Source organism: Onychomys torridus, chromosome 13 (assembly GCF_903995425.1).
Source record: "Onychomys torridus chromosome 13, mOncTor1.1, whole genome shotgun sequence".
NCBI lineage: Eukaryota > Metazoa > Chordata > Mammalia > Rodentia > Cricetidae > Onychomys > Onychomys torridus.
In genome coordinates, this window is record NC_050455.1 from 23,785,615 (window position 1) to 23,807,831 (window position 22,217).

Sequence of the window (22,217 nt, forward strand, 5' to 3'; positions counted from 1 at the left end):
TACTCAAAATCAAATCCTAAAATTGATACGAGAGTTCTCTGACAATCGAATGCCTTCTTAGCACTTTCTTTAGACCATTTTATCTTTCTTAGGAAATAATCTAGATACTACACTAGGCAAGATTTCATGCAAAAACAGAGCAGTGTGTTTTACCTTGGTAGTGAGACCTGCTTCACAGCTCTCCACATCTGGAGCATCTCATCAGTGTCCCGGGCCACAGTCTTTAGGTCTTTAGTGAACTCCCTAGTCAGTGCCTGGCATCAAAACATCAGTTATGTTGCTGGCTCCTTCTCCTTTACTCTGGCTTTACTTCTCCTTTAGCAAATACTGATGTTCGTTGAAGCCAGGCCTTAAGCCCCACTCCCTGTCCCTCTGCTGAATCGTCTAGTCCAGGGCTCCACTTGCTGTATTAATCACTGTCCAGCCAGCGTTTTTCTGATCCACATCCCAATCTATCTTTTCCCTCCTGAGTTTTATGTGTGCTAGGCAAACACTCTACCAAATCCTTGATATATTTTCATGCTACTTATCTGACATCTTCCTTCTTTATATAGTATTCTAGACACTTCTAACTGAACTCTCACAAATGGAATTTGTCACCTCCATCCCCAAATCTTGTCTGTCCCAGGGTTCCGTTTGACATTCAAATAACCCAGTTGTTCAAATCAAAATCTTAGGAAAATCATCCATGACTACATTGGCATCTCCTACATTTAATAACTGAGCACTTTAATCCTGTTTCTTGAGTATTTCAAGCCAGGCATGGTAGCACATACCCAGAATACTAGTGCTTGGGAGGCAGATGGGGTTGATCTCTATGAGTTCGAGGCCAGTCTGGTCTACATAGGGCTTCCAAGTCTGTTGGGGATGCATAGTGAGACGCTGTCTCAAAAACAACAACGTGCGTGCGTGCGCGCGCGTGTGTGTCCGTCCATCTGTCCATGTATGTGTGAACATATGTAATTGCTGCTTCTCATCGGGACACTAGACACCACTGTCTCTCTGGTTCTACATACTTTGTAGTGCTTGCAGCCCTCAGCCATTCTGCACACTGCACTCATCCTACTCTTACAATGTGCCTCTAATTGTACTCCTTTGCCTAACGTCCTGAGCTGCTCGTTTTTTGTAGGTTCAGTTGGTGGCCCCTCCTTGTTGAGCCCTTCCACATACCGTTGACCAGAGGACTTCTTTCTCTTCCTGGCCCTACCCTTGTTAGATACTCCATCATCTGTTAAATCTCACCTTGAACTTGGTTTCTCAGCCCTTCACTGGGCCTTCCCCATTCCAGATCTGGGTGCTTCACACCATTCATAAGTGATTCCTTTCACTGACTCTGCTTACTCATAATTGCAAAGAGATGGAGGAAAATCTTCATAAATATGGTTTGGATTTTCTTTATACAAATTAATTTGCTTGCCAATGTTCGGAGAATTGCCTGTCATCTCTTCTTGTCATAAAGGTCTACATGAATCCTCCTGTACTCTAGATAAAGTTCTGAGCTCAACATAGAACTTAGCTTCATTGGTTTGCAAATTCTTCTGCTGATCTTGTCGTGTTCTTCATAAAATGTTAGTGCGCTGGGCTTTCAGGCCTGCAACCTGCTGAAACTGACAAGCACATTTTTTTAAATGATTGAGCAACCTCTCTTTAACAAAACAACATCCCAAGTCCCGTGGTGACTGATGTTGATGATGACTAACCCTCTCACAGTTCCTGTGCATTTTTCTCTTTCTTTTATCCTCATCCTCACCATTTGCTTCACTTTGTTTTACAGCCCTTCCTTTATTGTCTTTCGTTTCCTTTCCTTGTGTTTTCTCCCTTCCCTCCCAGTGTTGACCGCTGTGAGCATTATCAAGCACACCTGCTAGCTAGGAATTAGAAGAAAAATACTGAAGCCTGGTATGCTTAATATGGGAATTAAGAATTTTTTTTTTAAAGAAACTTTGTAGAACTTTGTAATTGGTTGAGTAGACCATTCTTTTCATGAAGTAAGTCTTGCTTCAAGCACAATTTCATTTAAAAGTTTTATTATCCCTAAGGATACTTAGTTCACTCATAGAAAAGTATTAGGCCCCAGATCATGACAATGGAAAGTAGTTGTAAAGCTCTCACAGTAGCAGGAAGTTAATTTTTCTGTTTAGGTTTAGGAAGACCAGTGTTAACAAAATAGCTTTTACTGTTGGCAAGTCACAGTGTATGTCAGTGAATAGAACATGTTTATTCCAGTCAGTAAAGCTACAGGCTGGAGGGTGGAGACACTGGCAGAAAGTGTAACCATTGTCAGTTGTACTTTGTATCACACAAAAAGTTGTTTACAGCAGTTTATGGCTTTTCATTCTAAGAGCAAATTTAAATCATGTATTCTCATTCTTTGAGACTTTTTCCCCCTGGTTCTTAAGTTGCCAGTTTATTTGATTCTAGATTATTATATTTCTCCTTTTATCCTTGTTAAATTAGGGGGACTGCAGGCCATTGCAGAATTATTACAGGTGGACTGTGAGATGTATGGGCTCACTAATGACCACTACAGTATTACTTTAAGACGGTATGCTGGGATGGCTTTGACAAACTTGACCTTTGGAGATGTTGCCAACAAGGTATGTCTTTCTAAGATTTACTTCTTAAAGTAGCTCAGTTAGGAGTTAATTTATTTTCATAAAAACAACTTTTCGAACTAAGGAAACAAAGAATTACTTCTGATTTTTTTGTGTGTCTCCCACCCCACCCCAGTTGAACAATGACTAATTTAAAAAAAAGAAAGCACCTTTTCCCCACTGGGTATCCCTACTTAGTAGGTTGTTTCTTGCCTAAACAAAGCAAATGTGCACCTGAAGAGGACACTGTACTGACTGTGGAGAGCTGTGCACCTGAAGAAAGGACACTGTACTGACTGTGGAGAGCTGTGCACCTGAAGAGGACACTGTACTGACTGTGGAGAGCTGTGCATCTGAAGAGGACACTGTACTGACTGTGGAGAGCTGTGCACCTGAAGAGGACACTGTACTGACTGTGGAGAGCTGTGCACCTGAAGAGGACACTGTACTGACTGTGGAGAGCTGTGCACCTGAAGAGGACACTGTACTGACTGTGGAGAGCTGTGCACCTGAAGAGGACACTGTACCTACTGTAGAGAGCTGCATCAATAGCATTGCTCCTCAGACTGCAGATGTAGCAAAAATTGTAGTTCATTCACCCAGAAAGGGCAGATTGCCAGCACTATAGAAAATAGTAATTGATAGAACACTGTCCCCAGGAGTGAGAGCGAAGTACCCTGACAAACAGTGTACATACTGAGTCTATCAGACAGAAAACCAGGCTCTATCCTTTGCTTATCGTTCTTGGGATTTTGTTTGGTTTTTCCAGTTAGGTAAAGGAAACAGATAGCAGAAATAGGAGACATCTGTCTTTCATTTAGGTAATCTTGTACAGGTAAAATAACATTTATTATTGAAATTTAAAAAAAAAAAAACAGGTGAAATTGAGTAGCTAGAAAGCAGCCATCCCGGGCTGGCTCACTGACGTCCCGCCCCGCGTCTCCCGTTGCAGGCTACGCTGTGTTCTATGAAAGCCTGCATGAGAGCGTTGGTGGCCCAGCTGCAGTCGGACAGCGAGGACTTACAGCAGGTACCACTCAGAACTGCCGGTTTTCCTTGGGTGGTAACGGGCAATGTGCTGGCTTAGCGCAGTATTCAGTAGTTTATATTAAAGTATGGTTCCATTAACACTAAAGTAAAATAAAATAATTATACTGAAGTAATTTCTCTTGGAACCCTAGTAACAAGTATGAGAAATTTACTCTAGGCATAAATTTCCTATTTTTATTATTATAATCAATCATATTTATTATACAAATCAGGGGGTTTCACTTACCACCTTTCAATACATATAAATACCACACTTTGATCATGTAGCTGAAACATTCCTAATCCAGAATCCAAAACTATGCTGCTGTGGAAAACCCATGTTCTGAACCTGTTCTGTGCACTAAGTTATTAAAATACTGTAAAATGTTACCATTGCGTCATACATGTAAGATTCATACACATGGAACATAATGTCATACCCAGGGAATCTCACACATATACAAATATTCAAAAAGCCAGCTTTAAAATCAGAACACTTACTTACAATGCCAAGCAATTAGATAAGATGTATTTAACTTGTAATAGATACCTACTCTTACCTCTAGCATTAAAAACAAAAAGGTCACTAGTATGAATCATGTAATATGCAAATTACTCTAAACTTGGTTATTTGCAGGTTATTGCAAGTGTCTTGAGGAATTTGTCTTGGCGAGCAGATGTAAATAGCAAAAAGACATTGCGAGAGGTTGGAAGCGTGAAAGCGTTGATGGAATGTGCTCTGGAAGTTAAGAAGGTAACTTTTATAATGTCCAGTACCGTGATAGGCAGCCCGCCTGCCTCTGCCTCCCTAGTGCTGGGTTAGGTGTGCACCAGCCAAGAGACCCTGTCTAAAGCAAGGTACGAGACGAGAGCCAGCACCAGAGGCTGACCTTGACTTGCACGTGGTGGCATGCACACACCTATACTCACACAACTCTCACAAACACTTGCACACCCATCGTACACATGTACACAGAGCCATGTTTAAATGTCCATAGGTTCTGTATAAAGATACCTTTGAAACTGCTAAATAGGTGACCAGGACTGATGCTTCAGGAAAGATATGAATAGAATGCTGAAAAGGGTACAGGATATCATTGGTTACTCAACTACAGTGAGATGCTATAGTACATACCATACTGACTTAGAGATAAAAAATTAACCACACATCAAGGTTGTTGACCAGCTGGAGGCATTCTGTACTGTTGTTGGGAATGTGAAATTGTATAAGACTTAGGAAAACATTTGGACGGGCTTAAACATTTAATTAGGTTAAACATATACCTTCCAAACTACCCAGCCATTCCATTCTTAAGAATTTACTCACAGGAACAAGAACTAATGTTCTCACACAGATTTAAACATGAATGTTCTTCATAATTTTGTAATGACCAAAAGTCAGAAGTAACTGAATGACTGTCATTAGGTAAACGGTTAGCAAGCCGTGAAGTATATACACAATGAAATTCTTCACAGCTATTAAAAGAATGAACTGGTTAAACAAACATACCCTCCCAGCAGGGTATGGTGGGAGGATTATTCAAGCCCAGGAGTTCAAGACCATCCCAGGCACCATAGTGGAGTACTGGCTTAAAAAAATGAGAAATGGTATGTGCGTGTTTGTGTCTGTGTGTGTGTGTTCATGAGTGCGTGTGCAGACTACAGGTAAGTGTAGGATATCTTCCTCAATCCCCTTCATCTGTTTTTTGTTTGTTTGTTTGTTTCTTTTCAAGACCACGTCTCATGTAGCACAGGCTGGAACTCACTGTGCAGCCAAGGATGACCTAGAACTTGGGATCCTCACGCCTCCCCTCCCGAGTGCTAGGATTACAGGCGTGTCTCACATGGTCCCAGGGTCAAACCCAGGGTCTTGTGCATGCTGAGCAGGCACTCTTGTCTGCTGAGCCTTTTCTGTAGTCCTCCTCCTTACTTTTACAGGCATGCCTGCTTTACCTATATATATGTCTGTGTGTGTGTGTCACATGCGTGCCTGGTGCCCTCAGAGCCCAGAAAGAGGGGCCTCTGCAGGAGCAGCCAGTGCTCCTAACTGCTGAGCCATCTCTCCAGCCCCTGTTTTTGGAAGTCCTCTCCTCAGTGAACCTGGAGCTCATCTAGTCAGCTGGACTGGCTATACATCTTCCTGTTTTCACCTTCCCAGGACACACTGCCACACCCAGCTTTGCATGGGTCTTCACCTTCCCAGGACACACTGCCACACCCAGCTTTGCATGGGTCTTCACCTTCCCAGGACACACTGCCACACCCAGCTTTGCATGGGTTTTGGGAGAATCAAACTCAGGTACTCATGGTTGTGTGGCAGGCATTTTACCAGATGAACCATCTCCCAGTCCAAAGCAAATTATTGAAAAATAACAAGATTATTTTAAAAGACTTCTTCAGTTAACTTTGTTTCTGTTTGTGTGCATGCATGTATGTGTGTGCATTTGTGCATGCCTATGTGGACACATGTGAAGGTCAGAGAATCTCAGGAGTTGACTCTCTCTTTCCACTGTGGGCTCCAGGAATTGAACTCAGGTCATCAGGCTTATGTGCTTTTTTGTTGAACTATCCTGCCAGCCTGTTACCATTTGAGTGGGCTCGACAGTCATCTGCAACCTGTGTGGTTTCTTTTGTTCCTGGAGTTCTCTTTAGCTTGTACTTACTGAAACTCGGACAGCAGCACCAGACAGAAGTCCGCAGAGGGAGAGCACTAGCTAACCTTTGCTTCTTGAGGAGGAGGCAGTAGCTGTCCAGGGCCTGGGGTGGAATGAAGAGAGGTTGAGAGGCATTTGAAGGAACCTTGGGAGATGCTAAGATTTGTACTTGATTGGAGTGCGAGGCTCATGGGTCTATATTTACGTCAAAGTGATAGAAATAGGTGAAAGATGTACAGTTTATTTTCTTCAGTAACGGCTCAATACAGTAGTAAGGGAAGTTAGTGCTTGTCCTTAGAGCCGTCGCTCCTCCCCATAGTCTTTATCTTTAGACCTGGGTTCCAGCTGTCTACAAAAATCCACACACACCTGTAATCCCAGCACTCGGGAGGCAGAGGCAGGTGGAGCTCTGTGAGGCTCCAAAGCTACAGAGAAACCCTGTCTCGAAAAACAAAAAGCAAAAATTAAATAAATGAATGAATAAATGAATGAATGAATGATCCCCTATGGCTTGTAATTACTAGAGTATTTCCTTCCCTGTAAAACAGCCCAAGTCCTGAATGGGTCACTGCTCCAGGCCTCTCTGATTTCCTCCTGATACCTTTTCCTTTGTCTCAGAATCGACTTCGGGTTATCTAGTTAGGTTTTCTCCCTTTCCCATCAGTCACTGTTCTGAAGCTCCTTTCCTTATTTCTGCTCTCTACCCACTTCTTCTCCTTCTCAAGCCCTTCTCCACATCTTCTCTCATCCCGCCCCATGTCTACACATGGCAGTACGCCTCTGCGCCACCGCAGCCTGTCACCATCCGTGCCTCCCATAATTTCAGCTGGAAAACTTGTGTGGTGCAGACCGGTGGCCCATGGCCTGTAGTCGCGGGAGCATCTGTGTTCTTGTACCTTTGTCTCCCACTGTTGAGTCCATTGCAGTGGCTCACTCGGAAGTTTCTGGCACTTTCCCTGTTGATCATCCTGCCTTTACTTTTACTGTCACACTGTAACTAGAACTGAACTCAGGACCTCCTCCCTTGTGTGTTTGTGTGGGTGCGTTGGGGTGTGGTTGTCCTTTTGCTTGTTCTTGTTGGTTTGGTGCTGGGTCTCATGTAGAGAGGCTGGCTTTGATTTGGAAACAGTCCCCTGTCTTAGCCTCCCAAGTGCTGGGATTCGCAGGCATGGGCCACCACACCCGGCTAGTGAGTTCCATGGAGCTGGCCATTTAGGTAAGGCTCCATATGTCCGCACAAGACACTAGGGTTCAGACTCCAAGTAAAGCAGTTAAGACCCTGTTGAGAATCTCGCTTTGTCCCCAGTCTTTTCTCTCCGCACCTTCTGCCTTCTCTTCTTCCAGTGCCGTCCCTCCGTGAGGGTTTATATTAAATTCAGTTCTCTTCTAGAGTACGGCACCTCATCTGTATTGTCTGGAGTGCTTGTTCTGATAGGAACAGATACACTTCTAGTGAAGATTCCCGGATGGTATCACAGAAAGAAACACGTTTGAAGTGTGACAAATTATGACCGGATATCATTAGTTGTGTATCAGAGTGTTTCTGTGGCATTTATAATTTTTTTTATATTCGGCGACTTGTGCCTTTTCATAGTTACTTTGTTTCTTTAGGAATTTTAAGAATTTGTACATATTCTAGTACTTTTCAGAAGTTACATTAATTTTTAATCAACAGCACATGAATACATATACTTGTTTTTAATACAAATAGACTATTATATAACCTTCTCTGCAGTGTGTTGCCATTTAGTACTTAAATATCCTTCTATATCCATGTGTAGCATATGAAGGTGTTTTAACTGAGTTTCTGTTATCCTGACAATATTATCTTACGATAGTGAATATCAATTCTGCTTTATACTCTGGTTCATTAAAGATATATGTCTAACATCTAAACACTTAGAATGAAGGTCATTAGTTTAATACTGTGTTGTATAGGAACAGCACTGACCTAAATTTTATTTGACATTGCATTAAAGTGTAAATGAAAAATTCCTGACTTCCTAGTGAGGAATGTGCAGAAGGGAGACAAAAAGAGAAAAGGAGTCTAGCTAAATGACACATCCTCTGTTTCCATCATTAATAGGAATCGACCCTGAAAAGTGTCTTGAGTGCCTTGTGGAACCTGTCAGCTCACTGCACTGAGAATAAAGCTGACATCTGCGCTGTGGACGGAGCACTTGCATTTTTGGTTGGCACGCTCACGTACCGAAGCCAGACAAATCCTTTAGCCATTATTGAAAGTGGAGGTGGGATATTACGAAATGTGTCCAGCTTGATAGCTACAAATGAAGACCACAGGTACATAGCAAGGTTTAGATTCCTTTTAAATGGATTAGTATTACTATTACTATTATTTTTTTAGAAAGACCTGATTGTAAAATGTTTTCTGTCATTATGAAAGCTTTAACAAAATGTCCTTATTGCAGCGCAATTACAGCTCCTAGTATAACTCATTTGCATGGTTTTGTAGGAAAGTTTGAAGTATCTTATCAAACCTACAAATAAATCAATAAATGGTAGTTGAGAGGTACAGCCTATCTGTAGAAAAAAATGAATAAAAGTCAAAATATTTTTAATTTTCCCTACCTATTTAAATTACATAAAGGAATATAAAACTAATTTTTAAGCAAAGAAAAAGCTCCTGAGTATGACCTAGGAAGCATAAAGGCTCAACATTCATTTTTCTGATGACACTGAAATGTCCTAACCTCAGTCATTAGATTACTTAATCATAAGCTGTTTATCCAGGCTACTGAGCTGTGAGGCTTCAGAAGTCAGTTCAGAGTAGGGCACACGTTCTCCTGTAAATGTTACATTTTCATAGTGCATATCAATTTTGATTGATATTCTCATCTTTCAACATATGTGTATCTTTTATGACAACAAAATATAGGTATCTTTCACAGCTTTCTAAGTTTTTGATGCATAAACTGGAAGTTTTACGTCACTTTGTGCTGTGCAGAGAACACTTCAGTTCAGTAAGTCTTCAGTTGATACTGAACTAAGGAATATCCACCATGGCTCTTCGCTTTTTTCCCATTCTTTTCTTTTTTTTTTTTTTTTTTAAGTATATATTACTGTATAAAACACTGGGTTTTGTATTGTGTTCATATTTACCTTCTCTTTTCTCCCTCTGGAGAAGACAGTATTGATATTTACTGTATACCCTGGACAAAGAATTTTAAAGTCCACTAAAGTAGAATACCCTATCACTAGATGATAGTTTTCCTTATATTTAAAAGGATATAGGTCTCTCCAAGACCCAGAGTTTATTATGTTGACTGTTAGCCTTTATATTTATGTGCTTTTTGTATTTTTAAAACACATACTTCGTGTTATTTTTTTAAATAATGAGTAGTCTGCCAAAGGGCACTTGCCAAGGGTATGGCGCTATCGCGGAGACAGAGACTCCTTGCTGGTCTAGAAGCATAGCGTGCTCCCTGACTACAGAAAGATCTGTCAATCACTTGTCTTCTGCTTCCGAGATATCTCAGTATTCAATGTGGTCACCTATATTAAATTGCCACAGCCCCTGTTTAATTTAATATTTCATGATATGTTTGTAGTTCTTCAGTTAGAGAACTATTAGTGTGTGAATGGAGAAAATGCATCTGTTCAAAAACAGTTCTTTTTTCTTCTAGTGGATCAGAATAAGACACAGAATAAATGAAACCTAAAGCTCACTTTTACTCCTTTTGGGGTGACAGATGAATGGATACCTTGAAACAGTGACCATTCAATGAGCCAGAGAACCCAGGAGAGGTTGATGCACTCACGTGGTGCCTCTGTATTTAGTCACCATCTTCGTGTTGAAGACTGTTTGCTGTCCTTATCTGTTGTCACTCATCCCGTCTCCCTTCGTCTCGTGTTCTCTGGTTGTCATGCAGGCAAATCCTAAGAGAGAACAGTTGCCTACAGACTCTACTGCAGCACTTGAAGTCTCACAGCTTGACAATCGTCAGTAATGCGTGTGGAACGCTGTGGAATCTCTCAGCAAGAAACCCTAAAGACCAGGAGGCTTTATGGGACATGGGGGCGGTGAGCATGCTCAAGAACCTCATTCATTCAAAGCACAAAATGATCGCCATGGGAAGTGCCGCAGCTTTAAGGAACCTCATGGCAAACAGACCTGCAAAGTACAAGGACGCCAATATCATGTCTCCTGGTTCAAGTCTGCCGTCTCTTCATGTCAGGAAACAGAAGGCCCTGGAAGCAGAGTTAGATGCTCAGCATTTATCAGAAACCTTTGACAACATTGACAATTTAAGTCCCAAGGCATCTCATCGTAATAAGCAGAGACACAAGCCAAATCTTTATGGTGACTGTGTTTTTGACACCAGTCGACATGACGAGCATAGGTCAGACAGTTTTAATGCTGGAAACATGACTGTTCTTTCACCATATCTAAACACGACAGTATTGCCCAGCTCTTCTTCATCCAGGGGGAGTTTAGACAGTTCTCGTTCTGAAAAAGACAGAAGTTTAGAGAGAGAACGAGGTATTGGCCTCAGCACTTACCATTCAGCAACAGAAAATCCAGGAACCTCTTCCAAACGAGGCTTGCAGATCTCTGGCAGTACAGCCCAGATCGTCAAAGTTATGGAAGAAGTGTCGGCCATTCATGCCTCCCAGGAAGACAGAAGTCCTGCTTCTACCACAGAGTTCCACTGTGTGACGGAGGAGAGGGGTGCAGCGCGAAGAAGCTCGGCCCCCCATACACATCCAAACACATACAACTTCACTAAATCGGGAAATTCTAATAGGGCATGCTCTATGCCTTATGCCAAAGTGGAGTATAAGAGATCGTCCAGTGACAGTTTAAATAGCGTCAGCAGCAGTGACGGGTACGGTAAAAGAGGGCAGGTGAGGCCCTCGGTGGAGTCCTACTCCGAAGATGACGAAAGTAAGTTCTGCAGTTATGGTCAGTACCCAGCTGACCTGGCCCACAAGATACATAGTGCAAATCACATGGATGACAATGATGGAGAACTGGATACACCAATAAACTACAGTCTTAAATACTCAGATGAGCAGTTGAACTCCGGAAGGCAGAGTCCCTCACAGAATGAAAGATGGGCAAGGCCGAAGCATGTCATAGAAGATGAAATAAAGCAAAATGAGCAAAGACCATCAAGGAGCCAGAATGCCAGTTTCCCTGTCTACTCTGAGAACACTGACGACAAACACCTCAAGTTCCAGCCACATTTTGGACAACAGGAGTGTGTTTCTCCGTATAGGTCCAGGGGAACCAGTGGTTCAGACACCAGTCGAATGGGTTCTAGTCATGCAGCTAATCAGAGTGTAAACCAGTCTCTGTGTCAGGAAGATGACTATGAAGATGACAAGCCTACTAACTACAGCGAACGCTACTCTGAGGAAGAGCAACATGAAGAAGAGGAGAGACCAACAGACTACAGTATCAAATACAACGAAGAGAAGCATCATGTGGACCAGCCTATTGATTATAGTTTAAAATATGCCCCCGACATTTCTTCCTCACAGAAGCCATCGTTTCCATTCTCCAAGACTTCATCCGCACAAAGCACTAAAACTGAACACCTCTCTGCAAGCAGCGAGAATACACCCACGCCTTCATCGAATGCCAAAAGGCAGAATCAGCTGCATCCAAGTTCAGCACAAAGAAATGGTCAGACTCAGAAAGGGACCACTTGCAAAGTCCCCTCCATCAACCAAGAAACAATCCAGACTTACTGTGTAGAAGACACCCCCATATGTTTCTCCAGGTGTAGTTCATTATCGTCTCTGTCATCGGCTGAAGATGACATAGGATGTGATCAGACAACACAGGAGGCAGATTCTGCTAATACTCTGCAGATAGCAGAGATCAAAGAGAGTGATGGGACTCGGTCAGCTGAAGAGCCTGCAAGTGAAGTTCCAGCTGGGTCTCAGAGTGCTCGAACCCAACCCAGCAGACTCCAGGCTTCTGGCTTACCTTCAGAATCAACCCGGCATAAGGCTGTTGAATTTTCTTCAGGGGCCAAGTCTCCCTCCAAAAGTGGTGCTCAGACACCCAAAAGTCCCCCAGAACACTATGTCCAGGAGACACCGCTGGTGTTCAGCAGGTGTACTTCCGTCAGCTCCCTGGACAGTTTTGACAGTCGCTCCATCGCTAGCTCTGTCCAGAGTGAGCCGTGCAGCGGGATGGTGAGCGGCATCATAAGCCCCAGTGACCTTCCAGATAGCCCTGGGCAGACCATGCCACCAAGCAGAAGCAAAACCCCTCCGCCGCCTCCACAGACGGTCCAGACCAAGAGAGAGGCACCAAAAGCCAAGGCGCCCGCTGCTGAGAAGAGAGAGAGCGTCCCGAAGCAGACTCCTGTCAACGCTGCAGTCCAGAGGGTCCAGGTCCTTCCAGACGCCGACACCCTACTGCACTTCGCCACAGAAAGTACTCCAGATGGCTTTTCTTGTTCATCTAGCCTGAGCGCTCTGAGCCTCGATGAGCCGTTTATACAGAAAGATGTGGGGTTAAGAATAATGCCCCCAGTTCAGGAGAATGACAATGGAAATGAGACTGAACCAGAGCAGCCTGAAGGCTCACACGAAAACCAGCACAAAGAGGTAGAGAAACCTGATTCTGAAAAAGACTTACTAGATGATTCAGATGATGATGATATTGAAATATTAGAAGAATGTATCATTTCAGCCATGCCAACCAAGTCATCACGCAAAGCCAAAAAGCTAGCCCAGACCACTTCAAAATTACCTCCCCCTGTGGCAAGGAAACCTAGCCAGCTGCCTGTGTACAGACTTCTGCCGTCACAGAACAGGCTGCAGGCACAAAAGCATGTTAGCTTCACACCAGGAGATGATATGCCCCGCGTGTACTGTGTAGAAGGGACACCTATCAACTTTTCCACAGCGACATCTCTAAGTGACCTCACCATAGAATCTCCTCCAAATGAGTTGGCTGCTGGAGACGGGGTTAGAGCAGGACCACAGTCAGGCGAATTTGAAAAGCGAGATACCATTCCTACAGAGGGCAGAAGTACAGACGAAGCCCAGAGGGGGAAAATCTCCTCTCTAGTTACGCCAGACCTGGACGACGGCAAAGCGGAGGAGGGGGACATTCTTGCAGAATGCATCAACTCTGCTATGCCCAAGGGAAAGAGCCACAAGCCTTTCCGGGTGAAGAAGATAATGGACCAGGTCCAACAAGCATCAGTGACTTCGTCTGGAACTAACAAAAATCAAATAGACACTACGAAAAAGAAGCCTACTTCACCAGTAAAACCCATGCCACAAAATACTGAATACAGAACACGTGTGAGGATGAGTACAGACCCCAAAGGTAACGTGAATGTTGAAGGTACTTTCTCAGACAACAAAGACTCAAAGAAACAGAACTTGAAAAACAACCCCAAGGACTTCAATGATAAGGTACCAAACAATGAAGACCGAGTCCGAGGAAGCTTTACCTTCGATTCCCCCCATCACTACACCCCTATTGAAGGAACTCCATACTGTTTCTCACGAAATGATTCTTTGAGTTCTCTAGATTTTGATGATGACGATGTTGACCTTTCCCGGGAAAAGGCCGAGTTAAGAAAGGGGAAAGAAAATAAGGATTCAGAAGCCAAAGTTACCTGCCACACAGAACCAACCTCAAGTCAGCAGTCAGCTGGTAAGTCACAAGCTAGTGCAAAACACCCGATAAATCGGGGACAGTCTAAACCAGTGCTTCAGAAACAACCCACCTTCCCCCAGTCTTCCAAAGACTTGCCAGACAGGGGGGCAGCCACAGATGAGAAACTGCAGAATTTTGCTATTGAAAATACTCCAGTTTGCTTTTCTCGAAATTCCTCTCTGAGTTCCCTCAGTGACATCGACCAAGAAAACAACAATAACAAAGAAAATGAGCCAATTAAAGAAGCTGAACCTACTAATTCACAAGAAGAACCAAGTAAGCCTCAGGCATCTGGGTATGCGCCCAAGTCATTTCATGTTGAAGACACCCCTGTCTGTTTCTCAAGAAACAGCTCTCTCAGTTCTCTCAGCATTGATTCTGAAGATGACCTGTTGCAGGAGTGTATAAGTTCTGCAATGCCAAAAAAGAAAAGGCCCTCAAGACTCAAGGGTGATAGTGAAAAGCAGAGTCCCAGAAATATGGGTGGCATTCTAGCTGAAGATCTGTCACTTGACTTGAAAGATAGCCAGAGGCCAGATTCAGAACATGGTTTATCTCCTGATTCAGAAAATTTTGACTGGAAAGCTATTCAAGAAGGTGCAAACTCCATAGTAAGTAGTTTGCACCAAGCTGCTGCTGCTGCTGCATGTTTATCTAGACAGGCTTCATCTGATTCAGATTCCATTCTGTCACTGAAATCAGGCATTTCCCTGGGATCACCTTTTCATCTTACACCTGATCAAGAGGAAAAACCCTTCACAAGTAATAAAGGCCCAAGAATTCTCAAGCCTGGGGAGAAAAGCACATTAGAAGCAAAAAAGATAGAATCTGAAAATAAAGGAATCAAAGGTGGGAAAAAGGTCTATAAAAGTTTGATTACTGGAAAGATTCGCTCTAATTCAGAAATTTCCAGCCAAATGAAACAGCCCCTGCAGACAAACATGCCTTCAATCTCAAGAGGCAGGACCATGATTCACATCCCAGGGGTTCGGAACAGCTCCTCCAGTACAAGTCCTGTTTCTAAAAAAGGCCCACCCCTCAAGACTCCAGCCTCCAAAAGCCCCAGTGAGGCCCCAGCAGCCACCACTTCCCCTAGAGGAAACAAGCCATCAGTGAAATCAGAGCTGAGCCCCATTACCAGACAAACTTCCCAAATTAGTGGGTCAAATAAGGGGCCTTCTAGATCAGGGTCTAGAGACTCCACTCCCTCAAGACCTACACAGCAACCATTAAGTAGGCCAATGCAGTCTCCAGGGCGAAACTCCATCTCCCCTGGTAGAAATGGAATAAGCCCTCCTAACAAACTATCCCAGCTACCCAGAACATCATCTCCAAGCACTGCTTCAACTAAGTCCTCGGGTTCTGGGAAAATGCCCTACACATCCCCGGGCAGGCAGATGAGCCAGCAAAACCTTACCAAACAAACAGGCTTATCCAAGAATACCAGTAGTATCCCAAGAAGCGAGTCCGCATCTAAAGGACTGAATCAGATGAGTAACGGCAATGGAGCTAATAAAAAGGTAGAACTTTCTAGAATGTCTTCAACTAAGTCAAGTGGAAGTGAATCAGATAGATCAGAAAGACCTGCATTAGTACGCCAGTCTACTTTCATCAAAGAAGCCCCAAGCCCGACCCTAAGGAGGAAACTGGAGGAATCTGCCTCATTTGAATGCCTCTCTCCGTCTTCTAGACCAGATTCTCCCACCAGGTCCCAGGCACCGACCCCAGTCTTAAGTCCTTCTCTTCCTGACATGTCTCTGGCCACACATCCGTCCGTTCAGGCCGGTGGATGGCGAAAGCTCCCACCTAACCTCAGCCCCACCATCGAGTATAATGACGGGAGAGCAGCAAAGAAGCACGACATCGCCCGCTCCCACTCGGAAAGCCCTTCCAGACTGCCCGTCAACCGGGCGGGGACCTGGAAGCGGGAGCACAGCAAACACTCCTCGTCCCTGCCCCGAGTGAGCACCTGGAGGAGAACCGGAAGCTCCTCCTCCATTCTTTCCGCCTCCTCCGAGTCCAGTGAAAAAGCCAAAAGTGAGGATGAAAAGCATGTAAGCCCCATGCCAGGACCCAGACAGATGAAAGAAAACCAGGTCCCCACAAAGGGAACGTGGAGGAAAATAAAGGAGAGTGAAATTTCTCCCACAAACCTGGCGTCTCAGACCACTTCCTCAGGTGCTGCCAATGGTGCTGAATCAAAGACTCTGATTTATCAGATGGCACCTGCTGTTTCTAAAACAGAGGACGTTTGGGTGAGAATTGAGGACTGCCCCATTAACAACCCTAGGTCTGGAAGATCTCCCACGGGTAACACTCCCCCCGTGATTGATAGTCTTTCAGAAAAGGGAAATCCAAGCATTAAAGAGTCAAAAGATACCCAGGGAAAACAGAGTGTGGGCAGTGGCAGTCCTGTGCACGCTGGGGGTCTGGAAAACCGCCTGAACTCCTTTGTTCAGGTAGACGCCCCAGAACAGAAAGGAGCTGAGACGAAGCCCGGGCAGAGTAACCCTGTCCCTGCAGCGGAGACCAGTGAGACTTGTGTAGTGGAGCGCACCCCGTTCAGTGCAAGTAGCTCCAGCAAACACAGTTCACCTAGTGGGACTGTTGCTGCCAGAGTGACGCCTTTTAATTACAACCCAAGCCCTCGGAAGAGCAGTGCGGACGGCACTTCAGCCCGGCCATCTCAAATCCCAACACCCGTGAGCAGCACCACCAAGAAGCGAGACTCCAAGACCGACGGCTCGGAACCCAGTGGGGCCCAGAGTCCGAAGCGCCATTCTGGGTCTTACCTTGTGACGTCCGTCTAAAAGCTCAAGAAGGACAAACGGAGGAGAAGCTGGCGTTTATCACAACTGCTGTATAGAGACTTTATTTCAAAGAAGACTTTAAAGGTGGAAAAGTTCTGTAAATAGGTTTGCTTCTTGTTAGAGGGGTTTTGTTCTGGAAATCATATTTGATAGTCCACTTTGTTCTCACTGGTCATTTTGGAAGGCACTCTTGTTAGGTAGGAAAAAGAAAACAAAAAACGGTCAAGCCAAGTATATTTGTACAGTATGTTTTACATGTATTTAAGTAGCATCCATTCCATGTCCTTTAATTATCGCTTAACACTACAGATAGAAACTATATGATATATTGCTGTATCAATCATTTCTAGATTATAAAATAAACTTACATCAGGGAGAAATTGGTATTTATGCAAAAAATAGCCCTTGTGAATCCATCTAATGTCATAATTAATCATGTGGCTGTGAAATTCACAGTAATATGGTTCCCAATGAATATGTTTACCCAGCCTGCTTTGCTTTAGTGCATGAATGAAACTGATGGTTCCATTTCAGAAGTAATGATTAATGATTCTGTGGTCACATGGTGTGCATAGGATAGCTACAGTGTAACGATTCACACTATTTTGTGCTCAGATCTGTGTAACTGTAAAACATGAACGGAACTATTTTAACTGGACTAGATTTTATCGAAAGTAGGTAGAAGTTTTGCTATGCTGTAACTGTTGTATATTCTGGTATTTGAGGTGAGATGGCTGCTCTTTTATTAATGAGACATGAATTGTGTCTCAAACTAAATGAACATTTCAGAATAAATTATTGCTGTATGTAAACTATTACTGAAATTGGTATTTGTTTGGAGGGTCTTATTTCACATTTGTATTAATTGTCAAAAGGGCCTCTTTTAAAAGCTAAATGTAAATTTTTTTCTTCAGATTCTATGCATTAAGAGTAAAATCTCCTCTTGCTGTAATAAAGACAGTTGAAGAAGATTGTTGGCACTTAACCATTCCTAGAATTTATTTTTATGTAATTAGCACCTCTCAATGTTTGGTATTTCTCCACTTTTTTTTTTTTTTTTTTACTCCTTTAGAGTTTGATTAAAATAAATGTCTATAATAGCACAAGACTAGGCACTGGACATATAGGCCCACATAGACTATCTCCTTTTCCTTAATAAGATTCCTACTTGAAACATTGATTTTTGACAGGTACCAGTTGTGTCTGTCCGGCTTCCCCATGCCTGTCATCTTACCCTGTCCTCTCTCCATGTGGACACTGGGTCTGAAATGCATGCCTATCATCACCCTATATGTTAAAGCAGGTTTTTTCTGCCAGGTATAATCAGTATTTTCTCGTACTCAAAAAAGTCAACGAAATGTCAAAAAGATAAATTTAATGCTGTTACGATAATTTTTGAAGAAAGATATTCAAAAGAGGGCCAGTGAGATGGCTCAGTGGCTAAGGGTGATTGCCACCAAGCCTGAAGACCCAGTTCAGTTCACAGGACCCACAAGGTCAAAGAAAAGAACCAACTCTCCGAAGTTATTCTGACTGCCACACACCTGCTATGCCACATGTGCGTGTGTGTGCACACAATTTCATAAGCTCTTCAAAGGGATAGCTAGGGTTAACAAGATGGCGCAGCAGGTAAAGCTCGGTAACCTGAAGCCTGTCCCCAGAAGCCAAGTAAGAGTGGAAGCCACCCTCTAACCTCCACACATGTGCCATAATAAATTGAAAGTCAAAAGATTTCCTTAATTTCTACCCTCTAAGGACAACTCTATTTTTAATGGGTACAGTGATGGGATGTTTTAAGTGCCCACTTCCCATATGGCAGAGAGAGTCCGTCATGAATGAGAATACACGGATACATTTCACTAGCCAAGAGTTTTAATTTTTGTCAGGCTTTATCTGAAGTTTGTTTTGTTTTTGTTTAAACAATATTCCATCATGTTCTCTGAGGCTGCCATAAGCAATGAAAGATGAGAATATAGGTCAGACCTGTCTTTCCTTCATTCCTAGTTTTCCATTAGAATTGCTGCACGCCTGTTTTTATAAGCTACTTCAAGTAGTTGTGTGGAAAGAGATGAAGTATTAGTTAGAATAAATTGCTTTTTAGTACATGTCTTTAAAAATCCATGTTGGAAGTAAAGAGTTCACTCCACCGGTTGGAGACTCAAATCCCATGGCAGCCCTACTGGTGAGGGTCTGTTGTTGCTTGAGGATGAAGTGGTTAAAGAGGTCTGCCTCAGTTCTGCTCTGAGAAGTTCACTGGGTGATGATGTCTTAACTGGTAGAAGCCAAGTGCTCCCACTTTTGCTTCTGTGACGGCACACTAAGCCCAGTGTTGAGGATTGGTTACTAGTTAGGATGCTAGTGAGAGAGCAGGAGCCTATTTAGCTTTGGACCACAGCAAAGAAAACGTAAGGTAGCAGTTTTCAGACAGGCGTGTTTGGATCACCAAAAATACTTGTTAAATCACAGCCGAGCCACATACCCCAGTTTGATAGAGTTGATCTGGAGAGGGCTATTGAGAATTTGCATCTCTAATGAGTTTAGGGTGATAGTGGGCTTACGGTATGGGGACCATACTTGGAGAATTACTGCCCTTCAGTAGCCACAGCACAGCTCTTAACGCCTAAACAGCTGGACTTTTAATCTGCCGAGTTAACTCTCCTTGGCATGAAAGACTTGAATACTGAATTGTCCAATTTCATAGCCTGAGTCAGCTCACAGTAAGGAGTAAACTCGCCACACTAACGAACACCCACTGCATCTGAGGATCAGCTCGTGTCCCCTTTGAATCAGCGCCTGAAAAATGAGCCTTAACAATATGTGACTTGGATGTGCAGTAAGAGACTATGAAAAGGGAAATTTGAGATGAGGGAAGATGGGTTGTAGGTGAAAGGAAAATAATTGGTGTGTCAGTGCACAGTAAAAGTGATTCATTGATAATAAACTTCACAGGTTACCAGGGCACTAATAAAGTAAATAATGAAATAAAAGATGGGCCCTGTGGGTACCAACCAGCACTGTTGAGTACGGTCAGAATTTTCTTTATTTTGTAGAATGGATCATCTTACCACAGTTGATTGAAAAATGAGTTTGTTGCTGAAAACAGGAGATAGTTGCCAGGGTTTCTTTGCAGCTGAGAAAAGAATAGAGTCCCAGAAATGCAATGATTAAACTATAGCTGAAGACGGGTTTGCATGGTCAGATAATTAAATCTACCAAACAACTTTTCAAGAGTCAAGGAGCTGAAATAGTGTGTGTTCTTTCTCACTTTCTAGTAAGCCTGTTTCCCTCACATGTTAGAATACTACTTTATAATGTGAAAATCTGAACTGTCACTTCTGTAAACCCAGGTCATTTTCCTGCTGTTCTCCTAACTCTGATCTATAAAAACACGTTCTGCTTTCTGTTAGGTCATGGATGCATCTTTCAAACTGTGTGTTCTGTATGTGTAATACTGTTCTTGGTGCTAAATATACTCTTTCCTCTGATATTCAGGATAATTTTTCTCTATATTTCTGTTCACTTGTTTTCTTGAAGTTACCTGATTGTTATTTTTAATTAAAAATACTTAATGTATACTAGTAAAGGTTGCCGTTGAATATAAGCAACACTAGTAAGAGACATCTGTTGAAAGAAACGCCAGCATTACCTGCCCAGTTACACATTCGTTTGGGCCCTAAACACTATCCTACTGATGAGCCATTGGACTGTGGACTCAAGTTTTTCCCCTGATCCTGGTTGTACCTGAAGACCTTAGATAAAAACTAAATTGACTAGACTAGTCAGTTTCAGATAAAAGTCACATTCTCTGGTGTGATAACACACACTTCTAGCATTTGGGGGAGGGGTGGAAGTAAGAGGGTCAAGGTTCAAGGACATCTTTAGTTGTGGGGTGGAGGCCAACCTGGGATACATGCTGGCTCCCAGCCTACCTCCAGGTTCAGTGAGAGACCCTGTCTCATGGGATTAATGCAGAGTGCTAGAGTGGGACTCTGACCTCCATGTGTGCAGAGGCCTGACCACCCATGTGCATACACACCACACACACAGGTTTGGGCTGTGAGAGCTGTAACGGAGTGTCTGCAGACTAAATGCTGACCGCTGTGACTGGCTCAGGGCAGTGTCAGAAGCCAGGGAAGAAGAAGGGAACAGATTGAGGAAAGAGCAATTAGGAGACAACACTGGCTGCTAGGTACCCTGCTTCTCTTTTCCTGACTTGGCATTTGTGAACCAACCCCCATTCCTGAGATAACTGGAAGCCAACAAAGCCACATCCAAACACATCATAGCTGGGTTTTGCTGGTGGTGGAGAATCAAGTGTGCAAGACAGGTAGTACTTCTCCCGGGGCTCCACACTCCAGCCTGAACTGTCCTGGAACTGGCTCTGTAGCCCAGGCTGGCCTTGAACTCAGAGATCCGCCTGCCTCTGCCTCCGAGTGCTGGGATTAAAGGCATGTGCCACCACTGCCCGGCCCCAGCCTGAATTCTTAATTTCAAAACTAGAGGGAAGAAGAAACGGAATGATGTCACATTTCCACAATACTGAATGATAAGATTACCACGGAGAGTGAAGCAGTATTTGCAGCCCTGGGAAGAAAATAACACTTTCCATTTGTCTCAAGTACTTTTATCATTTGAGATTCTTTGAAGTTTTTCCTAACTCCTCTAAATGACAAGCTGTCTTTACTTAGGGTGACTATTGCTGTGATGAAACACCATGATCAAAAGCACTTGGGCCAGGCGGTGGTGGCGCACGCCTTTAATCCCAACACTCAGGAGGCTGAGGCAGGCAGATCTCTTTGAGTTCTAGGACAGGCTCCAAAGCTACACAGAGCACAGAAAAACCCTGTCTCGAAAAACCAAAAAAAAAAAAAAAAAAAAAACAGCATAAGGAGGAAAGGGTTTAAAAACAGCAGTGAGGGCAGGAATTCAAGCAGGGCAGGAATCTGAAGGTAGGAGCTGATGCAGAAGCTTTGGAGGGGTGCTGTTTATTTCCTGCTCAGCCTTATGTCTTACAGAAGCCAGGACCACCAGCCCAGGGATGGTCTGGGCCCTCCCTCATCAATCATTAATTAAGAAAATGCCCTACAGGCTTGCCTACAGCCCAGTCTTGACGCATTTTCTCAGTTGAGGCTCCCTCCTCTCAGATGACTTTAGCTTGGGTCAAACTAACATAAAATGATTCGGCATACAAGGTGTATGTCTAGAATATCAGACAGCTCACAGAACCGGAGGGCTAGAAACAGAAGTCTTGAGAACTATGATAGAAACTGTCTCCAGAACAGACGTACTACAATGAGGACCTGGCTGCTTCTCCTGAACACTGGGCTCCTGACACCAGCATAAAATGGGGTGTGGCACTCATTTCACACTGCTTGCTCCCCACTGAAGTCTTGCTTCAGTGAGAGTGAATGGCAGATGAAGGTTACACACTTAAGATGTCTCGATGAAGGAGGCTAGATTTGTAAGACAGGGATTGTCT

The 22,217-nt window shown here is 43.5% G+C and overlaps 1 protein-coding gene across 13 annotated transcripts in view; it reads left to right on the plus strand.

Moving 5' to 3' along the window:
• Window positions 1-20,339, plus strand: part of Apc (APC regulator of WNT signaling pathway) — a 100,700-nt gene extending 80,361 nt beyond the window's left edge. For all 13 annotated transcript variants that reach the window (XM_036205107.1, XM_036205102.1, XM_036205106.1 and 10 more), the window contains 5 exons: window positions 2,458-2,597; window positions 3,547-3,624; window positions 4,261-4,377; window positions 8,364-8,578; window positions 10,168-20,339. In XM_036205107.1, the coding sequence (XP_036061000.1) occupies window positions 2,458-2,597; window positions 3,547-3,624; window positions 4,261-4,377; window positions 8,364-8,578; window positions 10,168-16,738 (7,121 nt within the window). In that variant the 3' untranslated portion in view covers window positions 16,739-20,339. The remainder of the gene's footprint in view (window positions 1-2,457; window positions 2,598-3,546; window positions 3,625-4,260; window positions 4,378-8,363; window positions 8,579-10,167) is intronic.
• Window positions 20,340-22,217: the final 1,878 nt, after the last annotated feature.